This window comes from Humulus lupulus, chromosome 1 (assembly GCF_963169125.1).
Source record: "Humulus lupulus chromosome 1, drHumLupu1.1, whole genome shotgun sequence".
Classification (NCBI taxonomy): Eukaryota; Viridiplantae; Streptophyta; class Magnoliopsida; order Rosales; family Cannabaceae; genus Humulus; species Humulus lupulus.
Genome location: NC_084793.1, coordinates 138,950,182 through 138,973,214, shown reverse-complemented (window position 1 = coordinate 138,973,214; position 23,033 = coordinate 138,950,182). Strand labels below are relative to the sequence as shown.

The 23,033-nt window shown below is 42.9% G+C and overlaps 1 protein-coding gene across 1 annotated transcript; it reads left to right on the top strand.

Annotated features, from left to right (window-relative positions):
- Positions 1-20,645: 20,645 nt before the first annotated feature.
- On the top strand, positions 20,646-22,680 carry LOC133798317 (allene oxide synthase 3-like). The gene has a single exon (XM_062236556.1). The coding sequence runs from the start codon at positions 21,046-21,048 to the stop codon at positions 22,492-22,494; it is 1,449 nt and encodes a 482-aa protein (XP_062092540.1). The 5' UTR covers positions 20,646-21,045; the 3' UTR covers positions 22,495-22,680.
- Positions 22,681-23,033: the final 353 nt, after the last annotated feature.

Genomic DNA, 23,033 nt, shown 5'->3' with positions numbered 1-23,033 from the left:
AGCATCAGCGGGGTTCTCTTCTGTGGGGACTTTTTCGACATTGGTTACACCTTCAATGACCTTGTCACGAACAAAGTGATACTTGATCTCCACATGCTTAGTCCGGTCATGAAATACTGGATTCTTACACAAATGTATGGCACTTTGACTATCTGAAAAAATTGTAGCTTTTCCTTTGAACACTTGTAGCTCTTTTAGAAGACCTTGAATCCAAATACCTTCTTTGATTGCTTCAGTAGCAGCCATGTACTCAGCTTCAGTAGTTGAAAGTGCAACTACAGATTGTAGTTGAGACTTCCAACTCACACAATTCCCACTTACTAGAAAGTAATAGGCTGTAGTAGACTTTCTAGTGTCTCGGTCTCCAGCATAATCCAAGTCTACAAACCCACTGATTTCCACCTGATTATGATGTCGCTTGTACACCAACCCATGTCTAGTAGTATTAATCAAATAACGCAACAACCACTTCATAGCATTCCAATGAATTCTTCTGGGATTTGCCATGTATCTACTTAGAGCACTAATCGAGTGTGATAAATTAGGCCTAGTGCAAATCATTAGATACATTATAGCTCCAACAACATTAGAATAAGGTACCTTGGCCATATCTTCCCTTTCAAACTCAGTTTTAGGATAATCAGCATTTGTAAGCTGATATTGACTTGTCAATGGCTGTTTGACAGCTTTAGCACCCTTCATAGAAAACCTTTTTAGAACCTTTTCAACATAAGACTTTTGACTGATGAAGATGGTATGTTGATCCCTATTTCTCTTGATCTCCATACCTAAAATCTTTGTAGCCATGCCCAAATCCTTCATTTCAAATTCTGTTTTGAGAAGAGCCTTCAATTTATTTAGCTTGTCCCTTTTGTCACTAATCAACAACATATCATCCACATACAACAATAGATACTCAACATCTTTGAATTGTTGTCCTTTGAAGTAGAGGCAAGGATCATAGTAGCTTCTTTGCAAACCATGCTTTATTATGAACCCATCAAAACGTTTATACCACTGCCGAGGTGATTGCTTGAGGCCATACAATGATCTCTTGAGCAAACAAACTTTATCCTGGCCTTTGAACATCTCAAACCCAATTGGATACTCCAAGTAAATAGTCTCTTCTAAGTCACCATGTAAAAAAGCAGTTTTTACATCCATCTGATCAAGTTCCAGATTGAACTGGGCAACCAAAGATAACATGATTCTTATGGTTTTATATTTAATGACTGGTGAGAAAATCTCTGTAAATTCCACTCCTTCCTTTAGAGTGAAACCCTTAGCAACCAACCTTGCTTTGTATCTCACTGGTTCTTGATCATTCATACATTCTTTTACTTTGAACAACCATCTACATGCTACTACATTCTTGTCTTTGGGTCTATTAACCAGTGTCCAAGTATCATTCTTGTACAAAGACCTCATTTCCTCCTTCATAGCATAAATCCAATGCTTTGAATTTGAACCTTTTACTGCCTCTTCATATGAGTTGGGTTCTGAATTAGCTAACTCAAGTGAAGACATCAGTGCACAAGCTATCATATCATCCCAAGCTGTAAGTGTAAGCTTCTGGACTGGTTTTGGTTCTCTCCTGACTCTGTCTCTTGCAAGCTGATATGACGCAGTCGGATCTGCATGTATTTCATATGCATCTACACTTTGTTCTGGTTGCATTTCAGCTGGAGTTTGAGTTGGGGTCTGAATCTTATTTTCTTCCACCTGATTTGTGTTGGGTGCTCTTGTTTCCATTTGAACTAAAGTCTCTACTGTACCTGCATTGTTAGTACTATTTTGTTCTTGACCTGCAGGAATGTTAGTTTGAGATAAACAAGGAAAACAATCTTCTTTAAATATAACATCACGACTGATTATAAGTTTGTAACCTTTGTTTTCTTTAACCCATAATTTGTAACCTTTAGTTCCCTGTGGGTAACCCAAAAATACACACTTAACTTCTCTAGGATTTAATTTACCCTCTCTTTGATGTGCATAAGCAGCACACCCAAATACTCTTAAGTGAGACAAGTTTGGTGGTTTATTGGACCATTTTTCTTCAAGTGTCTTAAACTCTATAGTTGTATTAGGAAATCTATTTACTAGATATGCAGCTGTCATTATAGCTTCCCCCCAAAATCCCTTGGGTATACCTGAACTAATCATCATACATCTAGTTTTATCAAGTAGTGTTCGGTTCATTCTTTCAGCCACCCCATTTTGTTGAGATGTTAATCTCACAGTCCTATTTCTTTGAATACCATTCTCTCTACAATATGAATAAAAAATCTCATTGCAAAATTCTAATCCATTATCGGTCCTCAATATTTTAATCTTCCTATTTGTTTGATTTTCCATAAGAATTTTCCAATTTTTAAAAGCCTCAAATGCATCATTTTTATGTTTCAATAAATGCACCCATACTTTTCTAGAAAAATCATCTACAATAGAAAGAAAGTAATTGTTACCTCCAATTGTTGGATTCTTTTCTGGACCCCATAAGTCTGCATGTAGGTATTCAAGTATGCCCCTTGAATTGTGTTGCCAACTTTGAAAGCCAATCTGTTATGTTTGCCCAAGACACAATTCTCACAAAAATCTACCTTGCTCACCTTACCCTTTCCAAGTAAGCTTTGTTGCTTTAACACTTGCAAGCCTTTATCACTTATGTGACCAAGTCTCATATGCCATAGGATTGCCTTGTGATCTTCTGGTGCCTCAGCTAAAGTGTTGCTGCTAGTTATTGTTTCACCAATTAGGTAGCATAGAGAGTCCTTCTTAATTCCCTTAAGAACTACCATTGAACCTCTACAAATCTTCATGGTTCCACGCTCTATTTTTACTGTATAATCTGCATCATCAAGCACGCTTAGTGAAACCACATTTCTAGACAGATTAGGAACATACTTGACATTCTTCAATGTTCGAATGACACCATCAAACATTTTGATGTTGATTGAGCCTATTCCAGTTACTTGGAAAGATTGATTATTCCCCATAATAACCTTACCACCATTCAACTCTCTGAAATCTTGAAGTCATTCCTTATTGAAAGTCAAATGGTATGAACACCCAGAGTCCAAGATCCAATATTTTTTCGTTTTCTCCTGTTGCTGCAATTAAAGCTTCAACATCATTGCAAGCTTCTCCAATATTTGCTGAATCCGTATGTTCAGATTTTCCCTCATAGATGGATCTAGCGTTTTCATAGACAGAACTCCTGCCCTTTTGTTTTCTGAGCCAGAGATAACAATCTCTCTTCATATGACCAAGCTTACCACAATGAAAACATGCCCTTGAATTGTTTGGACCTCTAGAACCAGTTCTACCTCTGCTCTTGCTGTGCCTTTTACCATGATAGCCATTTGAGTTTTTGTGTGGTGATCGACCCCTTGCATAGTAGCTTTCTCCAAGGTTTGATGAAGAAGATTTCTCTGATTTTAATTCTAAATTCTTTGATTTCAATGCTGAAATTACTTCTTCTAAAGTAATTGATGTACGACCATACTTGATAGCACTTTTGACCTCCTTAAATGATTCGGGCAAAGAATTTTAAATGATAATTGCTTGGTTTTCATCACTTAAAGCTTCTCCTTCTCCTGAGTTAGCCAACTCAATGTTCATCATTAGGAACTCATCCAAATTCTGCTCCAAACTCTTACTACTGCTCATCTTAAATCAAAAGATTCTTTCCTTAAGAAAGATTTTGTTGGTGAGAGTCTTCTGCTGAAATAACTCATCTTGTTTCTTCCAAATCTTGGATGGAGTGTCTTCTTTATCAACCATTCGAATGATGGAGTCCGACAAATGAAAAATCATAATCCCAATGGCTGATTCGAGCATTTCTTCTTTTTGATCTTTTGTAGTACCTTCAGGCCATGAAATGGGTTCTTCAAGAACACGCAATAACTTTTGAGAAGCCAACATTCCTTTAATCTTCCTTCTCCAAATTCTAAAATCTCCATTACCATTAAACCTCTCTAATTCAAGCTTCATATTACTCATATTGTTGCTGTACGCCCTGATTCTCCCACGGGCTAATTAGGGGGCTGAGCCGCGGCCTAATCATGCTTATCTTGTGGACATCCCCAAAACTGGAGCTGCCGTCATAAGGTCGTACCTCCTTAGCTCGCCAAGATTGCCTAAGACTTGAGTCCGGACTTTGAAGGCCGAAGATCGAGTTAAGTTTCCAGCTCGTGGTACGAGACGGACATGGAGGCTATGACCCTTTGTAAAGTCAACACACGCAAGGTAAACGTGCATATATCAGATATCACGTGTCTGATATGACCCTGACTTCTCGGACACGCAGCAGGAACGTGCGTATTCAGACACCCACGACTGGGTTGGGCCGTGTGGCCCATTATCTCCTTACCTATTGATTTGACCACACTTATGTGTCAGGTTTAGGAATTAATCATGAATGTCACAGAGTTGATATGATAAGTAAGAAGGTCACGGGATGACCTTCTTACCAACTCTCAGGTTCCATGTCCTATAAATATGGAGACCCTGGGAATTAATAGAGGTTGGATTATCTCTTGTAAGAAGTATCCTGTAATCATATACCCAGAATAGAGCAATAATATTGACTAGTGGAGTAGAAGGATTTTAACCTTTGAACCACTTAAAAAACGTGTCTTGAGTCACCTCTTTCATTTTCTAAGATCATATATCTATTTCGGTTCAAAATATAGCACCAATCCCTTTCTCTTCTTCTCTTAATTACCTGTTGGCGAAGAACCGCGTCAACAGTTTGGTGCTTTCATTGAGAGCAAGTTCGATTAGTGTTGTTGCAAACATCCAACTATGGTGACTACTCGATCTAGGCACGGTAACGAGACAGAGCAGCATGATGGGCAGGAGGCTCATCATACCGCCACCCCTGGTGAACAAGTTCCTGAAGCCTAGCAGCGGCCAGGAAAACTGCCGGCGGGCCAGGATGACATCGGAAGTTCGGCCCCCCGGCCACCTAATCCAAACCCGTGTTATTACACGGCGGTGGAGATGGAGAACGCTCAGTTGAGGAGCCAGCTAGCAATAGCTAACCAGCAGATCAAGGATGTGCTGGCCCGACTACCCCCTCTCACAACCGACGCTAACGTTGGAGAGAGGCAAGGTGAGGCTTCTAAGTCTCGCCGGGGTAACCGGTCCAGGCATAGCCATTCGGATAGACCTCCGACAGCCAATTCGCTCCTTCATCACATCACCGAGAGGCAAATTTCGAAGAAATGCCTGGAGCTAGGCAACAGCAATACAGTCGTTCAGTTAGAACGTCAACTCCTAGCTCCCAACCATCCTCGAGAGCGCCCAGGGGAGCTCGGGGAAACCCCCGAAGGAGATCCGGGGAGGGCTCGCAGCATCAGCCCGTCCCCAACAACCGTCCTGTGCCTCGTCCAGATCGTCAGGTGCGGGACCAGCAGGTTGGCAGGGCCGAAAGGCCCCCACCAAACCTGATCCATCCTGACGGAACTAGGATCGCCTCTCCGGTCAGGCATCCTCCTTCCCCAATCAGGTATCCGTCTCCTCCTCGGCCCGTCCAAGATATCCCAGCCTATGGGAGTAGTAGGAGAAACCCGCCATCAACTGGAACTTCCCGGCGTAGCAGGGCGCCAAGGGAAAGCTTAGATCCTCACCACCAAAGGCGGACTCCAAGCCTACCCAGCAGGAGCCACTGGACTGGCAGTCGCCGGAGTGGTCTCTCTGGGGGAGACCTGCGTCAGCGTTTGAGTTTGGCACAAAGTCATCAAACCACCCAGGGAGGCGACCTGCGAGATCGCCTCAACTCTCATAGAGGGGAACAAGCAGGAGGAGATGGCCATGCTCGCTCAGGGGGGGCTCTGTCCGAAGTACGCAACGGAGGGAATGTCCCAGATAACCTATCTCAAGATAGGAGGGGCAATAACCCACCAAATATGTACAATGGATCCGGAGCTGTTGGACAGCCCCGGAATAACCAAGGACATCAGGACCAAACCCTCGAGCGCCTGACTCAGATGGAGGAGCTGATGAGGAAGCTCCTGTCAGAAAAAGAAAAAGATGAATATGACTCAGGGGACAAGATGGAACTCTTCGCCCCCAGTATAGCAGCAACGGCGTACCCATCTGGTTTCCGTATGCCTCACTTGTCAAAGTTCAATGGGGTCGGAGACCCATCGGACCATCTAGGGATGTTCAACACCCTCATGATGGCCCCGAGCTGAGATGTTTAATCTTCCCTTCCACACTGACTGGACCTGTCAGGCAGTGGTTCAAGCAAAGTAAAAGACAGTCAATCAGTTCCTGGAAAACCTTCTCAGCTGACTTCAAAAGGGCATTCCGAGCCTCCCAGGCCGCCCGTGTTCAGGCCGACTCCCTAGCTAACGTGAGGCAGCAGCCCAGTGAGACTCTGAAGGCCTACCTAAGCAGATTTGTGAACGTCGCTGCTCGAGCTAGAGACGCGGATGATAGCTCCAAGCTCATGGCCATGAGAACTGGAATCCTCGTCGGAGGAGACCTCTGGAAGGATATAAAAAGGAAGGGAGTCAGCTCGGTTAACGAATTCCTTAACAGGGCCCAAGAATGGATAAACTTGGAGGAAGCCGAGGCCTCAGCTGCGGGAACCAGCCAGGTCCCCGAGCAGCCCGCTGGAATGGGGACGGAGGTCGTGGCAACGACCCAAAACGTCACACAGAACAACTAGCCCGGTGGAGGCAAAAGAAAGGGAAATGGCGAAAACAGTCAGCACGGCCAAAAGAAGAATAAGTCCATAGACAAGTTTAAGCCCGTCTTCGTGACTTATACCGAGCTCACCCAGTCTAGGGAGAATATCTTCCTAGCCAACTCTACTTGAGTCCCCTGGAAGAGGCTGGAGCCATTAAAGCACCACAAGGGGAAGAGAGACACCTCCAAGTTTTTCCATTTTCATAACGATGCTGGCCACAATACCGATGATTGTAGGCATTTAAAAGACGAGATCGAGACTCTCATCCGAGACGGCCCCTTGGCTCAATACGCACGAAACAGGGTTCCAGCAAACCGACCTGCTCCAGAAGTCCTGGCCAGTCAACCCGGGCCTCGGGTAGATCAGGATGTCTCTCCTCCCATGGTTGGAGGACAGATATCTACCATCTCTGGAGGTCCGCATATGGCCGGCACGAGCAGAGGCGCCCAGAAGAGATATGTGAACGAACTAAAGACTCATAACAGAGTAGAGTTCGTCCCGCAACAGCGTCAGTCAAAGCAGCAGCGATTGGAGAGGAAACCAACCATTTTTACGGAGGAAGATGCGGGCCATGTCCAGTTCCCTCACAATGACCCTCTGGTTGTGGCAGTTCAGCTGGCTAATCGGAGGGTGAGGAGGGTGCTGATCGACAACGGGAGCTCGGTGAACCTCCTATTCCGCTCCACATTGGAGAAGATGGGTTTGACTGTCGCCGAGCTGAAGGCAACCTCCATGATGTTGTATGGTTTTTCGGGAGAAGGATCAGCAGCGATAGAGACGATCGAGCTGGTGATCACCCTAGGAGAAGGACCTCGGATAGTCTCCAAACTCCTCGAGTTCGTGGTCATTGACTGTTCCGCGGCCTACAACGCCATTTTGGGATGACCTACGCTCATGGCCTTCGAGGCCGTCACTTCCATTCACCACCTCACGATGAAATTCCCTACTTCCACGGGAATATGCACTGTTCGTGGTGATCAGCTCGCTGCCAGGGAATGCTACAGCATTTCTATGAAGGGAAAATCTAAACCCAGGTAGCTGGCAATGGCCATTCAAGATGGTGAAGAGTAATCTCAGGAACCCTTAGCTGATCCTGAGATTGAAAACCCTCAAAGTGCCGAAGGGGAAAATGTCGTCTTAAGTGAGGACATTGACCCCTGAATAGGCGAGGACAGATCCGAGCTCCAGGCGATTGAGGATCTCGAGGAAGTGGGCATTGATCCATAGAATCCATCACGGATGGTCAGGCTCGGGAAAAACCTCTGTAGCAAGAGGAAGGCGGAGCTGACTAAGTTTCTGCGGGATAACCTGGACGTGTTTGCATGGTCCCATGAAGACATGGTGGGAATCAGCCCAAGTGTCATCATGCACACGCTTCATCTGGATAAAAGCATTCCCGCTAAGTCCCAGAAGCAAAGACGCCTAGGAACAGATCGAGCTGAAGCCTTGAAGGAAGAGGTAGCCCGGCTCAAGAAATGCGGCTTCATCCGTGAAGCCAAGTTTCCAATATGGGTCGCCAACCCCGTGCTAGTTCCAAAGCCTAACGGCAAATGGCGGACCTGCATCGACTTCTCCGACCTGAATAAAGCCTACCCCAAGGATTGCTTTCCATTGCCCAAGATTGATCAGTTGGTGGATGCCACGGCAGGGCACGAGCTCATGTCCTTTATGGACGCGTACTCAGGCTACAATCAGATCGCGATGAATCCGGCGGACCAGGAACACACCAGCTTCATGACCCCGACTAACGTCTATTGTTACAAGGTCATGCCATTCGGGCTGAAGAACGCCGGAGCTATCTACCAAAGGTTAGTAAATAGAATGTTCGTAGAACAGATCGGAAAAAACATGGAAGTGTACGTTGATGACATGCTAGTCAAGTCGAAGACTGCCGATAACCATGTTTCCGACCTGGAAGAATGTTTCAAGATACTGCGGGAGTATGACATGAGGCTCAATCCACAGAAGTGCACTTTTGGAGTTGCGTCAGGGAAGTTCCTGGGTTTCATAGTAAATACTCGAGGACTCGAGGCGAACCCCGACAAGATCAGATCACTGCTCGAGCTTCCCTCACCCAGGTCGAGAAAAGATGTCCAAGGCCTGACAGGTAGAGTGGCAGCCCTCAATCGGTTTATTTCCAAGTCCACCGATAAGTGTTTGCCATTCTACAACCTGCTCCGAGGAAACAAGAAGTTTGAATGGACAGAAGAGTGCGAAAGCGCATTCCTCGACCTGAAGGCGCATCTAGCCGAGCCGCCCGTACTATCCAAACCCAAAGCAGGAGAACCTCTTTTTCTCTACCTGGCTGTCACTGAGGAGGCAACCAGTGCCGTGTTGGTACGAGAAGAAGACCGAGTTCAGATGCCAGTCTACTACATCAGTAAGAGACTTCTCGGGGCTGAATCTCGATACCCGCTGATGGAGAAATTGGCATTCTGCCTTATCACGGCTTCGCGAAAGCTTAGGCCGTACTTCCAGTCCCACTCGATACACGTCATGACCGATCAACCTTTAAGGCAGGTTTTGCAAAAGCCTGAAGCACCAGGATGTTTGTTGAAATGGGCAATCGAACTCAGTCAGTTCGAGATTTTTTACACTCCACGAACTGCTATAAAAAGTCAGGCCCTGGCTGATTTTATGGCAGAGTGCACGGGATTCCAGGAGGATCCTGTAGAACACTCACCCCAAATCGGCTCGCCCCAGGCTTCGTGGAGGATTTTTGTAGACGGTTCGTCCAACGAGAATGGCTCCGGAGCTGGAATCATTCTGATATCCCCCGAGGGACATAGATTCCACTCGGCGCTGAGATTCGAATTCAAAGCCTCCAACAACGAGGCCGAATACGAAGCTTTGCTGGCCGGACTGAGGATAGCCCAGGAGTTAAAGGCGAGCTCCGTCCAGTGCTTCAATGACTCCCAACTCGTGGCAAACCAGGTTCTGGGCGAATATCTAGCACGGGGACCCAAGATGGCCGCCTATCTGGCAAAGGTAAAAGTTGAGCTGTCCACGTTTGAGTGAGGCTCGATTGAGCAGATACCTCGGGAGCAGAACGCTAATGCAGATGCTCTTGCCAAGCTCGCCACCTCTGGAGAGACGGAGACCTTGGGGTTAGTACCAATAGAATTTTTGGAAAAACCAAGTATATAGGAAGTCAGGATGGAGGTCGAGATGATCGATACCAGGCCGACCTGGATGACCCCCATCCTTGAGTATCTCGTTGAGGGCAAGCTGCCTGAAGGACGCAACGATGCACGGCGGGTCTTGTACCAAGCTCCTAGGTATACGATAGTCGATGGGGTGTTGTACCGACGTGGGCACTCCCTACCTCTCCTCCGATGTGTTCTTCCAGACGAAGCAAAGGCCATCCTGCAGGAAGTGCACGAAGGATTTTGCAGAGACCACACTGGGGGGCAAAGCTTGGCCTTAAAGGTCCTGAGGCAAGGATATTACTGGCCAACTCTGTCCAAAGACTCGACCTCATACGTGAAGAAGTGCGACAAATGTCAGCGGTTCGCCGCAGTTGCTCGAGCTCCTCCAGTCGAGCTAAAGATGATATCGTCCCCATGGCCGTTTGCCGTTTGGGGGATAGACTTGGTTGGCGCCCTCCCCACTGGAAAAGGTGGGGTCCGCTACGCCGTGGTAGCCATCGACTACTTTACAAAGTGGGCTGAGGCAGAACCTTTGACAACGATAATGTCCAAAAAAGTGCTTGACTTCGTGGTTAAAAGCATTGTCTGTCGATTCGGCCTGCCCAAGAAGATCGTTTCCGATAACGGCACTCAGTTCGACAGCGACCTGTTCACCGAATTTTGTGAAAGGTACGGAATTGTGAAAAGTTTCTCCTCCGTGGCCTACCCTCAGGCTAATGGCCAGGTCGAAGCTGTGAACAAGACTCTAAAGGCAAGCCTCAAGAAGAGATTAGATGAAGCGAAGGGGGTCTGGCCGAAACAGCTCCCCCAGGTCCTATGGGCATACCGGACCTCGCATCGGACTCCTACGGGTCATACTCCTTTTTCCTTAACCTTTGGGAGTGAGGCAGTCCTCCCTGTGGAAATTAAGGTGCTTTCGCATAGGGTCCAGTCTTACGACCAGGACCGCAACCACGAGCTCCTGTGCAATTCCCTTGATCTAGTTGATGAAAGGCGAGAACATTCGCAACTCCAGCTTGCCCACTATCAGTAAAAGATCACTCGCTATTTCAGCTCCAAAGTCAGAAAGTGCGCCTTCAACGTTGGCGACCTGGTCCTAAGAAGAGTCTTCTTAGCCAGTAAGGACCCCAAAGATGGAGTCTTGGGACCACACTGGGAAGGACCGTACCAGGTCATCGAAGTCATTAAGGAGGGAACTTATAAGTTAGCTCGGCTTGATGGAGGGGCAGTCCCGCGGACTTGGAACGCCATCCATTTAAAGAAATATTATCAGTGATTCACTTGTAAGGCCTGGAAGGAGATTTTTTATGTATTAATGAGAATCGAATTTTTATGCATGTTTGCAAGTGTAATCTAAAGTAACCACGAACGACCCTTTCCTAGTTACTTGGGGGGCATATGATACCTGGATATAACCAGGTCCCCTTAATGACTTAGAAGTTGATTCATATCGATTGACCGTTGTTTTTCTTAAAAAAACGCGGGATATTGATAAGGGTTAACGTTAACTAAGTCCTATCCTGGATATAACCGGGTCATAAAACTTAGAAGTTGATTTAAATCTATTGATCGTTATTCTTCCTAAAGAGCTCGAGATATGGATAAAAGTTATCGTGAACTAAGTTTTCAAATTAAGTTCCTGGTTCTAACCGGGTCATAAAACTTAGAAGTTGATTTAAATCTATTGATCGTTGTTCTTCCTAAAGAGCTCGAGATATGGATAAAAGTTAACACGAACTAAGTTTTCAAATTAAGTTCACGGTCCTAACCGGGTCATAAAACTTAGAAGTTGATTTAAATTTATTGATCGTTGTTCTTCCTAAAGAGCTCGAGATATGGATAAAAGTTAACACGAACTAAGTTTTCAAATTCAGTTCTTGGTCCTAACCGGGTCATAAAACTTAGAAGTTGATTTAAATCTATTGATCGTTGTTCTTCTTAAAGAGCTCGAGATATGGATAAAAGTTAACGCGAACTAAGTTTTCAAATTCAGTTCCTGGTCCTAACCGAGTCATAAAACTTAGAAGTTGATTTAAATCTATTGATCGTTGTTCTTCCTAAAGAGCTTGAAATATGGGTAAAGATTAGCGCGAACTAAGTTTTTTCAAGAAATTGTAACCAAAATGCGTAAAGGAAAAAAGAGGATCAATTGAAAGCATTGAATCAAATTGTCTCGAGGTGAAAGCACCTCATGCAAGGGTTACATAAAAAAAATAATATTAAAAAATAGTGAAGGGCACAAGAGAAGAAACGCCCTAAGCTCCGCCAGGTGGCCCCTTGGAGGTCACCGTCTCGCCTTGCTCAGCTGCGCCAGAGCCTTCCCCGGTCTCAGAAGGCGCCTCTTTGTCAAGGCGAGCTTGGAACTTCACCAGCAAGCGCTCCCAGAGGCTCGCTGACATGAAGGAGAAGTCTGCATTTGGATTGTAGGCCCAGCAATGGTAGAACAGATCTTCCATGGACTTTTCCGAAGTTGTCCGCTTGGCCTCTAGGGCAGCCTGGGCGGCCTGGACCTCAGTCTTCGCGGCATCTAGGTCTGTCCGCGAGGTGGCGAGGGAGGTCTCGAGCTCTTGGACCTTCGAGCGGGTTTTTTCCAACTCGACCTGAGAGGCCGCCAAGGCATCCTTAGCCGCCTGTAGGGTAGTCTGGTGCTCGCTCCTCATGTCCTCGAGCTGAGTTTTGGTCCTGGCGATGCTCCGGTGAAGGGCAACGGCGCTCTGCGAAGGGGAAAAGATAATTGCCTTAGAAAAAAAAAGAGAAAAAGCAGGGCAAAGTGTAATGATAAAAACCGCAAAAAAGTAAGTTAGCTTACCGTCATGGCCATGCCCAATGAAGACTCCAGCACGCCCACCGGGCTCATTGTCTCGATGGCCCGAAGCTCCTTCTCGGTGAACTTGTATATGTGGCTGACGGTGTAGTTCGCCGACTCATACACCGTTCCCCGGAAGGCCTCGGGGATCTTCCCCAGGTCCTGGGGATTGACTGGGATGCGTACATCGGAGGGTACAATAGTCGAAGTCCCGACCTCCGTTCCTGCGTCCGGGGCAGCGGCCGGAGCCCGCGGAGGGGGTGGAGGCATGTTGCTTCCCCCTGCGGCAGGAAGAACCGCTCCCGCGACCTGGGCAGCTGGGGCTTGCTCCTTCTCCTTTGTAGGAGACTTGGTGGGGGTCCCGGCGGCATGCTTAGACGTCCGGAGCCTCTTCATTCTTGGCCCAGCAGCCCCAGCTGCGGCGTTCCCCCCGAAAACCGCACCTCGCAGGCTCTCCTCAGGCTGAGACATCTCTTCTGTCAAAACAAAAACATGGTTAGCACGAGTTAGCAACCATACAGAGACAAAAACAAAGGGGTAAAGAGAAAGTCAAGTATATGTATACTAAGAGAATCCTACCCCCCGAGCTAGAAGATGAATCTAAGTTGATTACTTCTCGAGCTGGCGCAAGTTTTGGGTCCGAGGCTGACTCAGGGCTAGATTCCTCTACATATTGCCTAAGCCCCGGAGCTACGACACCCCTCCGGAGTGATGGCCATGTCCGAAGGTTGGTCCCATACTCCTCGAATTGGATCGACCTAAAAGATAGGTTATTATTTACTACTACGGTACCCCTAGGCCGGCTATCTTGGTAATCCAGCACAAGTCGGTCGACACAATGGAGCAGGGTTGTATTCAGGTCCGGATCACTTCGGTGACGATGGATGAGCTGCCTAGGATTGAACCTAGCCAGCGGGGGGGGGGGGGGTCTGTTGTGGCCCTATCTAGATTCCTAAAAATGTAAGGGTTACCTTGGCCAGAAGGACCCGCGGCTGCTCCGGATTGGATCCTCTCCTCGCCCGTCCTTTGGGAAACCTCCAAAGCCCGCTTTCTGTTCCTCACGAGCGGAACTTCGTTGTCCTCGTCCTCCTCATCTTCATCCCTCGTGACCTCCTCCACGATGATGGGTAGGGTGTCGCGAGCTGGGAGAAGCCCCCGAGGCCTCTTCAGGTTCAAAGTCTGATTTGGGAAAATCAGCTTGCAGGCCACCATCGTCTCGTCCGTTACGAGCATGCGGTAATCTTTCTCACTGGGGGGCAAGCCCGCCAGTGTCTCGTATTGGGCCCCGAGGGTCACAGATTTCTCTGTCCTCGCGAAGATGGCTGCAGGATTAGTCCAAGTCAGAAAGGGATGCGGGAGGAGCTAAAACGACACTTAACTTACGAGCTAAGGATAAAAAGAAACACTTACGAGGACGATTGAAGTAGTGGAGCTCGCAGTTTCTGAACCCCATCGACATGAAGAACTGATCCTTGAAGTCGTTGGGGTGGCTGGGCAACTCGATGACCGCAGCCGTATTGGGAAATCGGGTTAAGTAGTAAAACCTGTCGCCTCAGCCCCCGCTGATCCGGACTGGCCTTGAGGCAGAAAAAGTATAAAATATCCGCAGGAGTGGGGACCTCTCACTCGTGCTTCTGAAATAAATATCTCAACCCCGCCAACAACCGATAAGAGTTGGGGGGGAGCTGAAATGGGGCCAACCTCACGTAATTCAGGAAGTCAGCAAAATACTGATCCAGCGGGAGGAAGGCCCCCGCCATAAAATGCTCGTCGCTCCAGGCCGCGAACGATTCGTCGAGCGGCGCACAGCTCCGCTCACCTTCTGCGGGAGGTCGGGCAATCACTGACGTCCTCCCCAGCGCAATGTTGTGGGAGAGGAATATCTTATTGATCTTTTTCTGGTCGGTAATCTTTGAGACGATCCTCTCCGCCTCAAAAAATGCATCAGGAGCCACCTCGATCTCCTTCTCCACTGCCGGCCCAAAGCGGGGGATCGGGGAGTCAGGCATCACCGCTTTTCCTTTGTCCTACTGGGAGGCCAAGCTGCCAATGGTCTTCTGTGGGGCATTCCTCTTTGGTGCCATCTGGTCGCCTAACGAACAAAAAAAAAAGATTTTAGAAAAGGCGAACTAAGCATGAGGAAGAATCAAAGTGTTATTTGCACGAGCTGAGGTAAGCCCAGCCCGTGGAGAGTGAGACCACGCGGTTCTATGAACATGCATCTGTGCTCCCAACAAATCCCAGATTACTCGGAATTCGTGTGTCAGGAGGGTCAGGATAGAATTTTCCTTGGGGGGAAAGTTTCAATAGGCAAGGAAGGCAAAACCGCCTGTGAGGCGTGTCCCCTAAGCTACCCGGTTTTGCACCTAAATCCTGGATATCTTTGAACTAAAATGCCAAAATTCCTACCCAGAAATTTTCCCCAGAAAATGCATCCTGTGAACCATACTCCCAAACGTTTTCCTACAGCAAAACTACCCTAACCTAAAAGGCTTTCACCCTTCATACCCTCAAAAAACCAGTAAACCCTTGCATGTGGCTACAGTAAATATTTACCTAAGCTATAGTGGAAAATATTTTCAAAACACACATGGTCAGGAGACTTACAGTGTTTGGCTGGGAGGTGGATGAAGGTGTCGCCTAGGTAGGAACTTCGTCGGAGTGTTTGCTTCCAGGGCTTTGAAGAAATCCTTACGTCTGAGCTTCTTAAGCAACTGAGAATGGCGGTTGCAAAGGAGAGGGTTTCTTTTTCTTCTGAAATGAAGAGAGAAGAAGGAGAGAAGTTCTGAGAAATTTCAAATGAAAGGGTGGCCCATGCGTAGGGTGACCACCCCTTTTATATACGTGAAGGGTCACGTATAGAGGGTCGTTGGATGGTCCTGACGTGGGATCCAAGGCCCTCCACTCGAAATACGAAACGAAGGCTGGGCATAGGCTAGGCCATTAAATGTGGTTCTTGTAAGACGTACCATCACCAACCACGATGTTCCACGTATCAGGCGCCTGCGTAAGATGTGGAATGTGAAGAGTTCATGGGGAAGCCTAAAAGCCCCTACTGTGGCCTTATCCGACGTCGTATACCACGAGCAGGGGCTTGAGGGGCAGATGTACGCCCTGATTCTCCCACGGGCTGATTAGCGGGCTGAGCCGCGGCCTAATCATGCTTATCTCGTGGACATCCCCAAAACCGGAGCTGCCGTCATAAGGTCGTACCTCCTTAGCTCGCCAAGATTGCCTAAGACTTGAGTTCGGACTTTGAAGGCTAAAGATCGAGTTAAGTGTCCAGCTCGTGGTACGAGCCGAACATGGAGGCTATGACCCTTTGTAAAGTCAACACACGCAAGGTAAACGTGCATATATCAGATATCACGTGTCTGATATGCCCCTGACTTCTCGGACACGCAGCAGGAACGTGCGTATTCAGACACTCACGACTGGGTTGGGCCGTGCGGCCCATTATCTCCTTACCTATTGATTTGACCACACTTATGTGTCAGGTTTAGGAATTAATCATGAATGTCACATAGTTGATATGATAAGTAAGAAGGTCACGGGATGACCTTCTTACCATCTCACAGGTGCCATCTCCTATAAATATGGAGACCCTGGGAATTAATAGAGGTTGGATTATCTCTTGTAAGAAGTATCCTGTAATCATATACCCAGAATAGAGCAATAATATTGACTAGTGGAGTAGAAGGATTTTAACCTTTGAACCACTTAAAAAACGTGTCTTGAGCCACCTCTTTCATTTTCTAAGATCATATATCTGTTTCGGTTCAACATTTAGCACTAATCCATTTCTCTTCTTCTCTTAATTAACTGTTGGTGAAGAACCGCGTCAACAGTTGCAATAACTCCAATCCAAGAGACTTTGAACAGATTCTTGAACCTTCGAACTCGATTCTTGGACTTCTTTCTTAACTGAAACCTTTTCTCTGTCACTTTCTGATGAAGAACTTGATTCAGCCAGTTCTTCCCTTCTTTGTCACCTTTGATCTTAAAGCCGAACTTTGCCAATCAACCTGGCTCTTGATACCAATGTTAGGGAATTCACCTTCCTCACACCAGCTTCATCTACAATCACAAAATCAACAAACCAATAGACACAACATGCACAAATTCAATAGAAAAATAAGCAAGAAAAACAATAAAATGAACACCAAGAATTATAGAGGTTCGGCCCAAATAACTTGAGTCTACATCCTCTTTGAACTCCCATTGGGATGTTCTTCTCTGCACTATGAAACAGCAATGGAGATTACGACTTGTGACCACTAGAGAACACTTGATCATATACAAAGAAATCTCTCACCCAAGACCCAAGTGTTTCTCTCTCAAGTTCTCTCTCTTTCTCTCTCTGAAAATAGCTCCTATTATTACAAATGAAATATGTTCTCTTCTCACTCTCAAACAACTGAGATAATAAGACTTATTTATAGGGGTTTTTACAACTGTCATCTAACTTAAAAAATACCAGAAATAGACGTAGACACATCTGGCGAAATGGTGGACAGGATTGGAAGAAAAACGTAACTTTGCTCATGTATTCTAATGTTTAATGCAGACCAAATATTCTAACATTTTGTACGTATCAAAATTTATTATATTGCCTTTTTTATTGAAAAGCGCACGATACTTAATTATTATGTTTCAGAATAAACAATGGTTTTTTTTTGGTATTCAGTTAAGGATTTAGTACTCCGCCTATAAATTTAACAATTAAATTTCAAAGAATAAGTTCCAATTTAAACAAACACTGTTAAAAAGACATTAAAAATAAATAGAATTGTTAAGAAACATTAGTGGTGCCTAATAGTATAAAGAGTTGACATATCACTATTGATGAAATCTAATATAGAGTCCCATACGATTTAATTTAATAATCATTATGAGAAATCGCTAATTAATTATAGGGTGACACTTCTTGTAGTGTTGAACATGTTAATGTACCAAATAGCAACACTCAAAAATAAAATTTCACAAACAAACAAATAGTGAAGAAAAAAAAAGTTGTTAGCAGATTTTTTTTTTCTGTTTGAGTCCCTGAAAGCTTCAACAAATTTATTTTTCAGTTATCAATTTCAATAACTTTATAGGGTAAATATTCATTTAGTATCATGTGTTTTATGGAAATACACATTTGATACCCTATGTTTATAATAATAATTATTTGATACCCTTTATTTGCAATTCATACTAGTTTGGTACCCTCTATTGGAGTTTGGTCAACACAAATTTTAAATATGACCATATTGTCCCTCGTTTTAATGATTTATTTCATTTCGTTTGTTTTTGTTCTTTTAAAATGATTTGAAATTTTTTTTCTGAATTAATAAAACAAAAAAATATTTTATAAATTAATCAATGAAAAAGTAATAAAAATAAAATTTAAAATAAAAATAAATAAATTAATTTTAAAATAAAAATATTTAATTGATTAAAGAAACAATAATTTTTTTAAATTCCAAATAAGTTTAAAAAAAACTAAAGCCATATTTTGAAAATAATTAAAGTAAATAAAAGCCTAATATTTTTTAAAGTTTCAATTAAACTATTCGGTTTTAATTTTGGCAAGTGTTGATTTAAATTTTTGGGTCTAAATTTAGGGATTATATTTTATTTTTGTTTATTTTTAATTGATTAATTTATAAAAATATTTGATTCTTTTTTTTGTTTCATTAATTCAAAAAATATTTTTAAATCATTTTAAAATAACAAAAACAAAAGAAAATCAAATAAATAATTAAAATAAGGGACAATATGATCATATTTAAAATTTAGGTTGACCAGATTTCCGCGAATTGTACCAGGAATTACAAAGAGAGGGTACCAAATGATAATTATTATAAACATAGGATACAAATATGTATTTTGATAAAACACGGTGTATCAAATGATTACTTACCCTAAAATGTATTCCTAATCCCTGGTATTTCAATTGGTGCCGATGGTTGCTGGAAATTTGTGAATTTTTATTGGTGTAATATATGGTATATCTGCATGCTTTCCATGAAAGGAATGTTGAAGTTTAAATAGTCTGATAATGAAGACAATAGGAGTAAGGTAACTCAAAGAAATGCTCTAAACATAAAATATAAATTCAGAATAGTCAGAATTCTTATTTTGATCATCCACATCATTATTTTGATCATCCATATCATTTCAAACATAAATTATTTATATTGTTTGATTGGAAATGTGTGTAACACCTGTTTTATATAAATAAATTGCACCAACCACTGTGCGTCATATTCTTGGACATTAGGCATTCTAGTAAGGTACCTAACTCAAAGCAATGCTCTAAAGTCTAAATAATCGGGACCATTAGCATATAGGCGGACTAATTAATTATTGTACATGTGATAGTTAAGCTTTGCAAGTTATTTATTTTATAATTTTAATTACAAATAATGGATAATTAATTTATATATATACTAAATACAAGCAAAATGCAATATATATTTATTTAGTTTTATTTATAAAATTTTAAAATGATTATTATTAAATTCGTATGATTGTTATATAAAATTTAAATAAATAAAATATATTATATATAAAAGAATGACATAAACATATTATAATTAAAATTAAACCAAAATATTTTTTATGATTTTTTTAAAAATAATTCGATAACCATTTAGATAAAAAAAAAAAAAAACTATCATATTTAAAGTACAAAATATTGATGATATTATTTAAATCACACATGAATGATTAGAGAAGAAATTTCTTTATTCTTAATTGAAAATAAATATTATTCTAATTTATTATTTAGTTATAATGTCATATTATTTTTACATATATGACACTTATATATAATGTATTTATTATGTATAATATATTATTGTAATAATAATATTTTGTAACATGTGATTTTATATTAATACAATTATTAAATATCTAGTTTTATATTAAATATTATTATAATAATATTTTATAACATTTAAATTTATTTAAGTTGATATAATTATTAAATGTTTAGTGTTGTATTATATATTATAATAATAATGATAATATATTAGTAAATATTTAATAATATTTTATTTATATTAATATAATTATTAAATATGTAGTTTTATAAATATTTAGAATATTTAGTTAAAGATAATATAAAAAAATTAACCACTTAAAATATTGTCTATATTATATATATACGTATATATTTATACGGCAATTCTTCTATAGGGGTTTCACTTTAAGCCCTACTGGTGGGATTTTCAGTGTTCTCGACCCGTGAATAGTTTTCAGCACGATTTTTTTATGACCGTATATATTGTAGCTATTTAGAGCATCCTGCAAATTTTTAGAAAATTCCAAATAATTTACAGTACCGAAAACTAGGTTCAAACATATTATTTTCCACGGGCATATAAAAAATTAATCACTCGTGTAACAACATGTTTAAACTTAGTTTTCGGTCCTATAAACTATTCAAAATTTTCTGAAAATTTGCAGATGCTCTAAATAGCTACAATATTCACGGTCATACAAAAAAAATCGTGCCAAAAACTATTTATAGGTCAAAAACACTAAAAGCCCACCGATAGGACTTAAAAGTGAAGCGCTAAAGAGAATTCCTCTATATTTATAAATATGATACGTACTACCTGTTGGAAAAAGTTGCTGCAGAAATAAAAAGGAACGAAATTACTGAATGATTATCTGGGTTGAGTCACGGACTAGGTCGCTCTCTTTAAGACGTTTGCGGCACTGCCCAGAATTCGTGCAAGCAGACTATCAGCCCCGTCGTCCCCAGAATAAAACAACCCAGTCTAAACTGTGATCGGACCTCCACTGCACCGTAGAGAACCGTCGTATACCACACCCTGATGATACTACTGCTCGGATTTTTAATCGTAAAAAAATGCTGAAGAGAGTTATTTTTTCTGAAAAGAGATATCCCATTCTGAAAAGTAATCGCACCTTTTTAAAGAAAAAATTGGATCTTAATTAACGGGAAAAAAGACGTTTTATTAAAACGTGGGAGAGACATGACAGTTGAAATCCTGAAAAATCTGAAGAGATTAAGTCTTCAGTTTACCACATATTAACCACGTTTTTATTAAATAAAAATAATATTTAATAAATAAATTTTTTAGAAAAAAATAATAAGGTGCACACCACACCAACCAGCTCGGACGGATGGCGGCGGCGGCGCGCATGTGGTGGTCAGGTGAGCCTTTGTGTGACTCCTCCCTCTCCCACAAAAGTGGGTACCTCTTGGGGCACACCCGAAGGCTCAAGTCCACACTCTATATACCCTTACAAGAGAGTATTCTAAGTATTCTAAACCAATACTCTGTTTTTTAATAATTCATACTCATATATATTATAAGTTCCAACACTACCAAATTACAAACCACTCCATTATCATAACCGAAACAAACATGCCTTCACTTAACTCCGACGAAGAGTCCCGGCCACTGAAACCAATCCCAGGAAGCTATGGCCTTCCCTTCTTCGGTGCTCTAAAAGACCGCCATGACTACTTCTATCACCAAGGCCAGGACAACTTCTTCCTCAGCCGGATCAAGCAATACGGCTCAACAGTCTTCCGGACCAACATGCCGCCTGGTCCATTTATCTCCTCGGACCCCAGAGTTGTCGCCGTCCTTGACGCCATCAGCTTCTCTGTCCTCCTCGACAACTCAAAAGTCGAGAAACGTAACGTCCTTGACGGGACGTTCATGCCCTCCACCTCCTTTACCGGCGGCCACCGCATGTGCGCCTATCTCGATCCTTCAGAGCCCAAACATGCTGCCATTAAGGGCTTCATCCTCTCTGTTCTCGCCTCCAAACACGACACTTTCATCCCTCTCTTCAGAGCCTGCTTGTCCGAGCTTTTCACTAACATTGAAGACAACATAAAGGACAACAAGACTGCCAACTTCAATTCCTTAAGCGACGACATGTCGTTTAACTTCGTCTTTCGTCTCTTTTGCGAAGGGAAGCCGACGGAACGTGGGCTTGGGCCCAAAGCAAACACTGATTTCGACAAGTGGCTCTTCTTTCAACTCCACCCACTGATATCGCTCGGGCTTTCCAAGTTCCTTAACTTGTTCGAAGATTTGCTTTTGCACATGTTTCATTTACCGTCGTTTCTCGTTCAATCCGGATACGACAAGCTTTACAACGCGTTTTACTCGTCCGCGGGTGGGATCCTGGACGAAGCGGAGCGTCGGTTTGGGATCAAAAGGGACGAAGCTTGTCACAACTTGGTTTTTGTAGCTGGTTTTAACGCTTACGGTGGAATGAAAGCTTGGTTCCCGTCTTTGATCAAGTGGGTCGCATCAGGAGGAGAGAATTTACACCGGCAGCTGGCTGATGAGATAAGGACAGTTGTTAAGGAAGAAGGCGGGGTAAACATGGCGGCTTTGAACAAGATGAGTTTGACCAAGTCTGTGATCTACGAGGCATTGAGAATTGAACCTCCAGTTCCGTTCCAATACGGTAAGGCCAAGGAGGATATGGTGGTCAACAGCCATGACGTGGCATTTCAGATCAAGAAAGGAGAGATGATCTTTGGATATCAGCCGTTGGCCACAAAAGATCCTAGGGTTTTCAACAACCCGGAGGAGTTTGTGAGTGATAGATTTGTTGGAGAAGAGGGAGAGAAGTTATTGCGCTACGTTTATTGGTCAAATGGGCGAGAGACTGAGGATCCAACCGTCGATAACAAGCAGTGTCCTGGCAAAGATCTTGTTGTGTTGCTGTCTAGGGTACTTTTGGTGGAACTCTTCCTACGATACGATACGTTTTCGATTGAGGCTGCGAAGTTGTTGCTCGGTACATCGGCGAAGTTCTTGTCGTTGACTAAGGCTGGAACGACAGTTTGACCGGGATCTTTTCTTGTGTCGTTTCTTTTGAGTCCCTTTCTTTAACTTGGTTCTTTCATAACCTCGACCAAGTGCATTTCTTTTTTATTGCTATGGTATATGGTTAGCTATGTGAGCTTATTGTGTGTCAGGTATCCTATATGTTAATTAATTCCAATCAATAAATAAATAATGTTGCTTACTTCATTTTAATTTAACTATTAACTTCAATGGACAACTAACTAATATTCGTTAACTGGTAGATTAAATTAATTGAAAATAATTACAGATCAGTATACACACTAAAACTCAAAGTAGACGATTTTGATTCTGTCTGCTTGTTTATAGAGCATTTTTATAGGGCATTCCTGGTGTCTATTAGTGCAATGTGTAATTAGTAGAGTCTAATCATCCCATACTAAATTAAATCAATAATAGTATGCATTGTAAAAGTAATGGTGTTGGTTACTATTAGAATTATTATTAGTTTTGTTAATTAGTTATTTATTTAACCACTTTCTATTTCAATTGCTCTCTTTAGTTTCCTTATTTTAGGTATT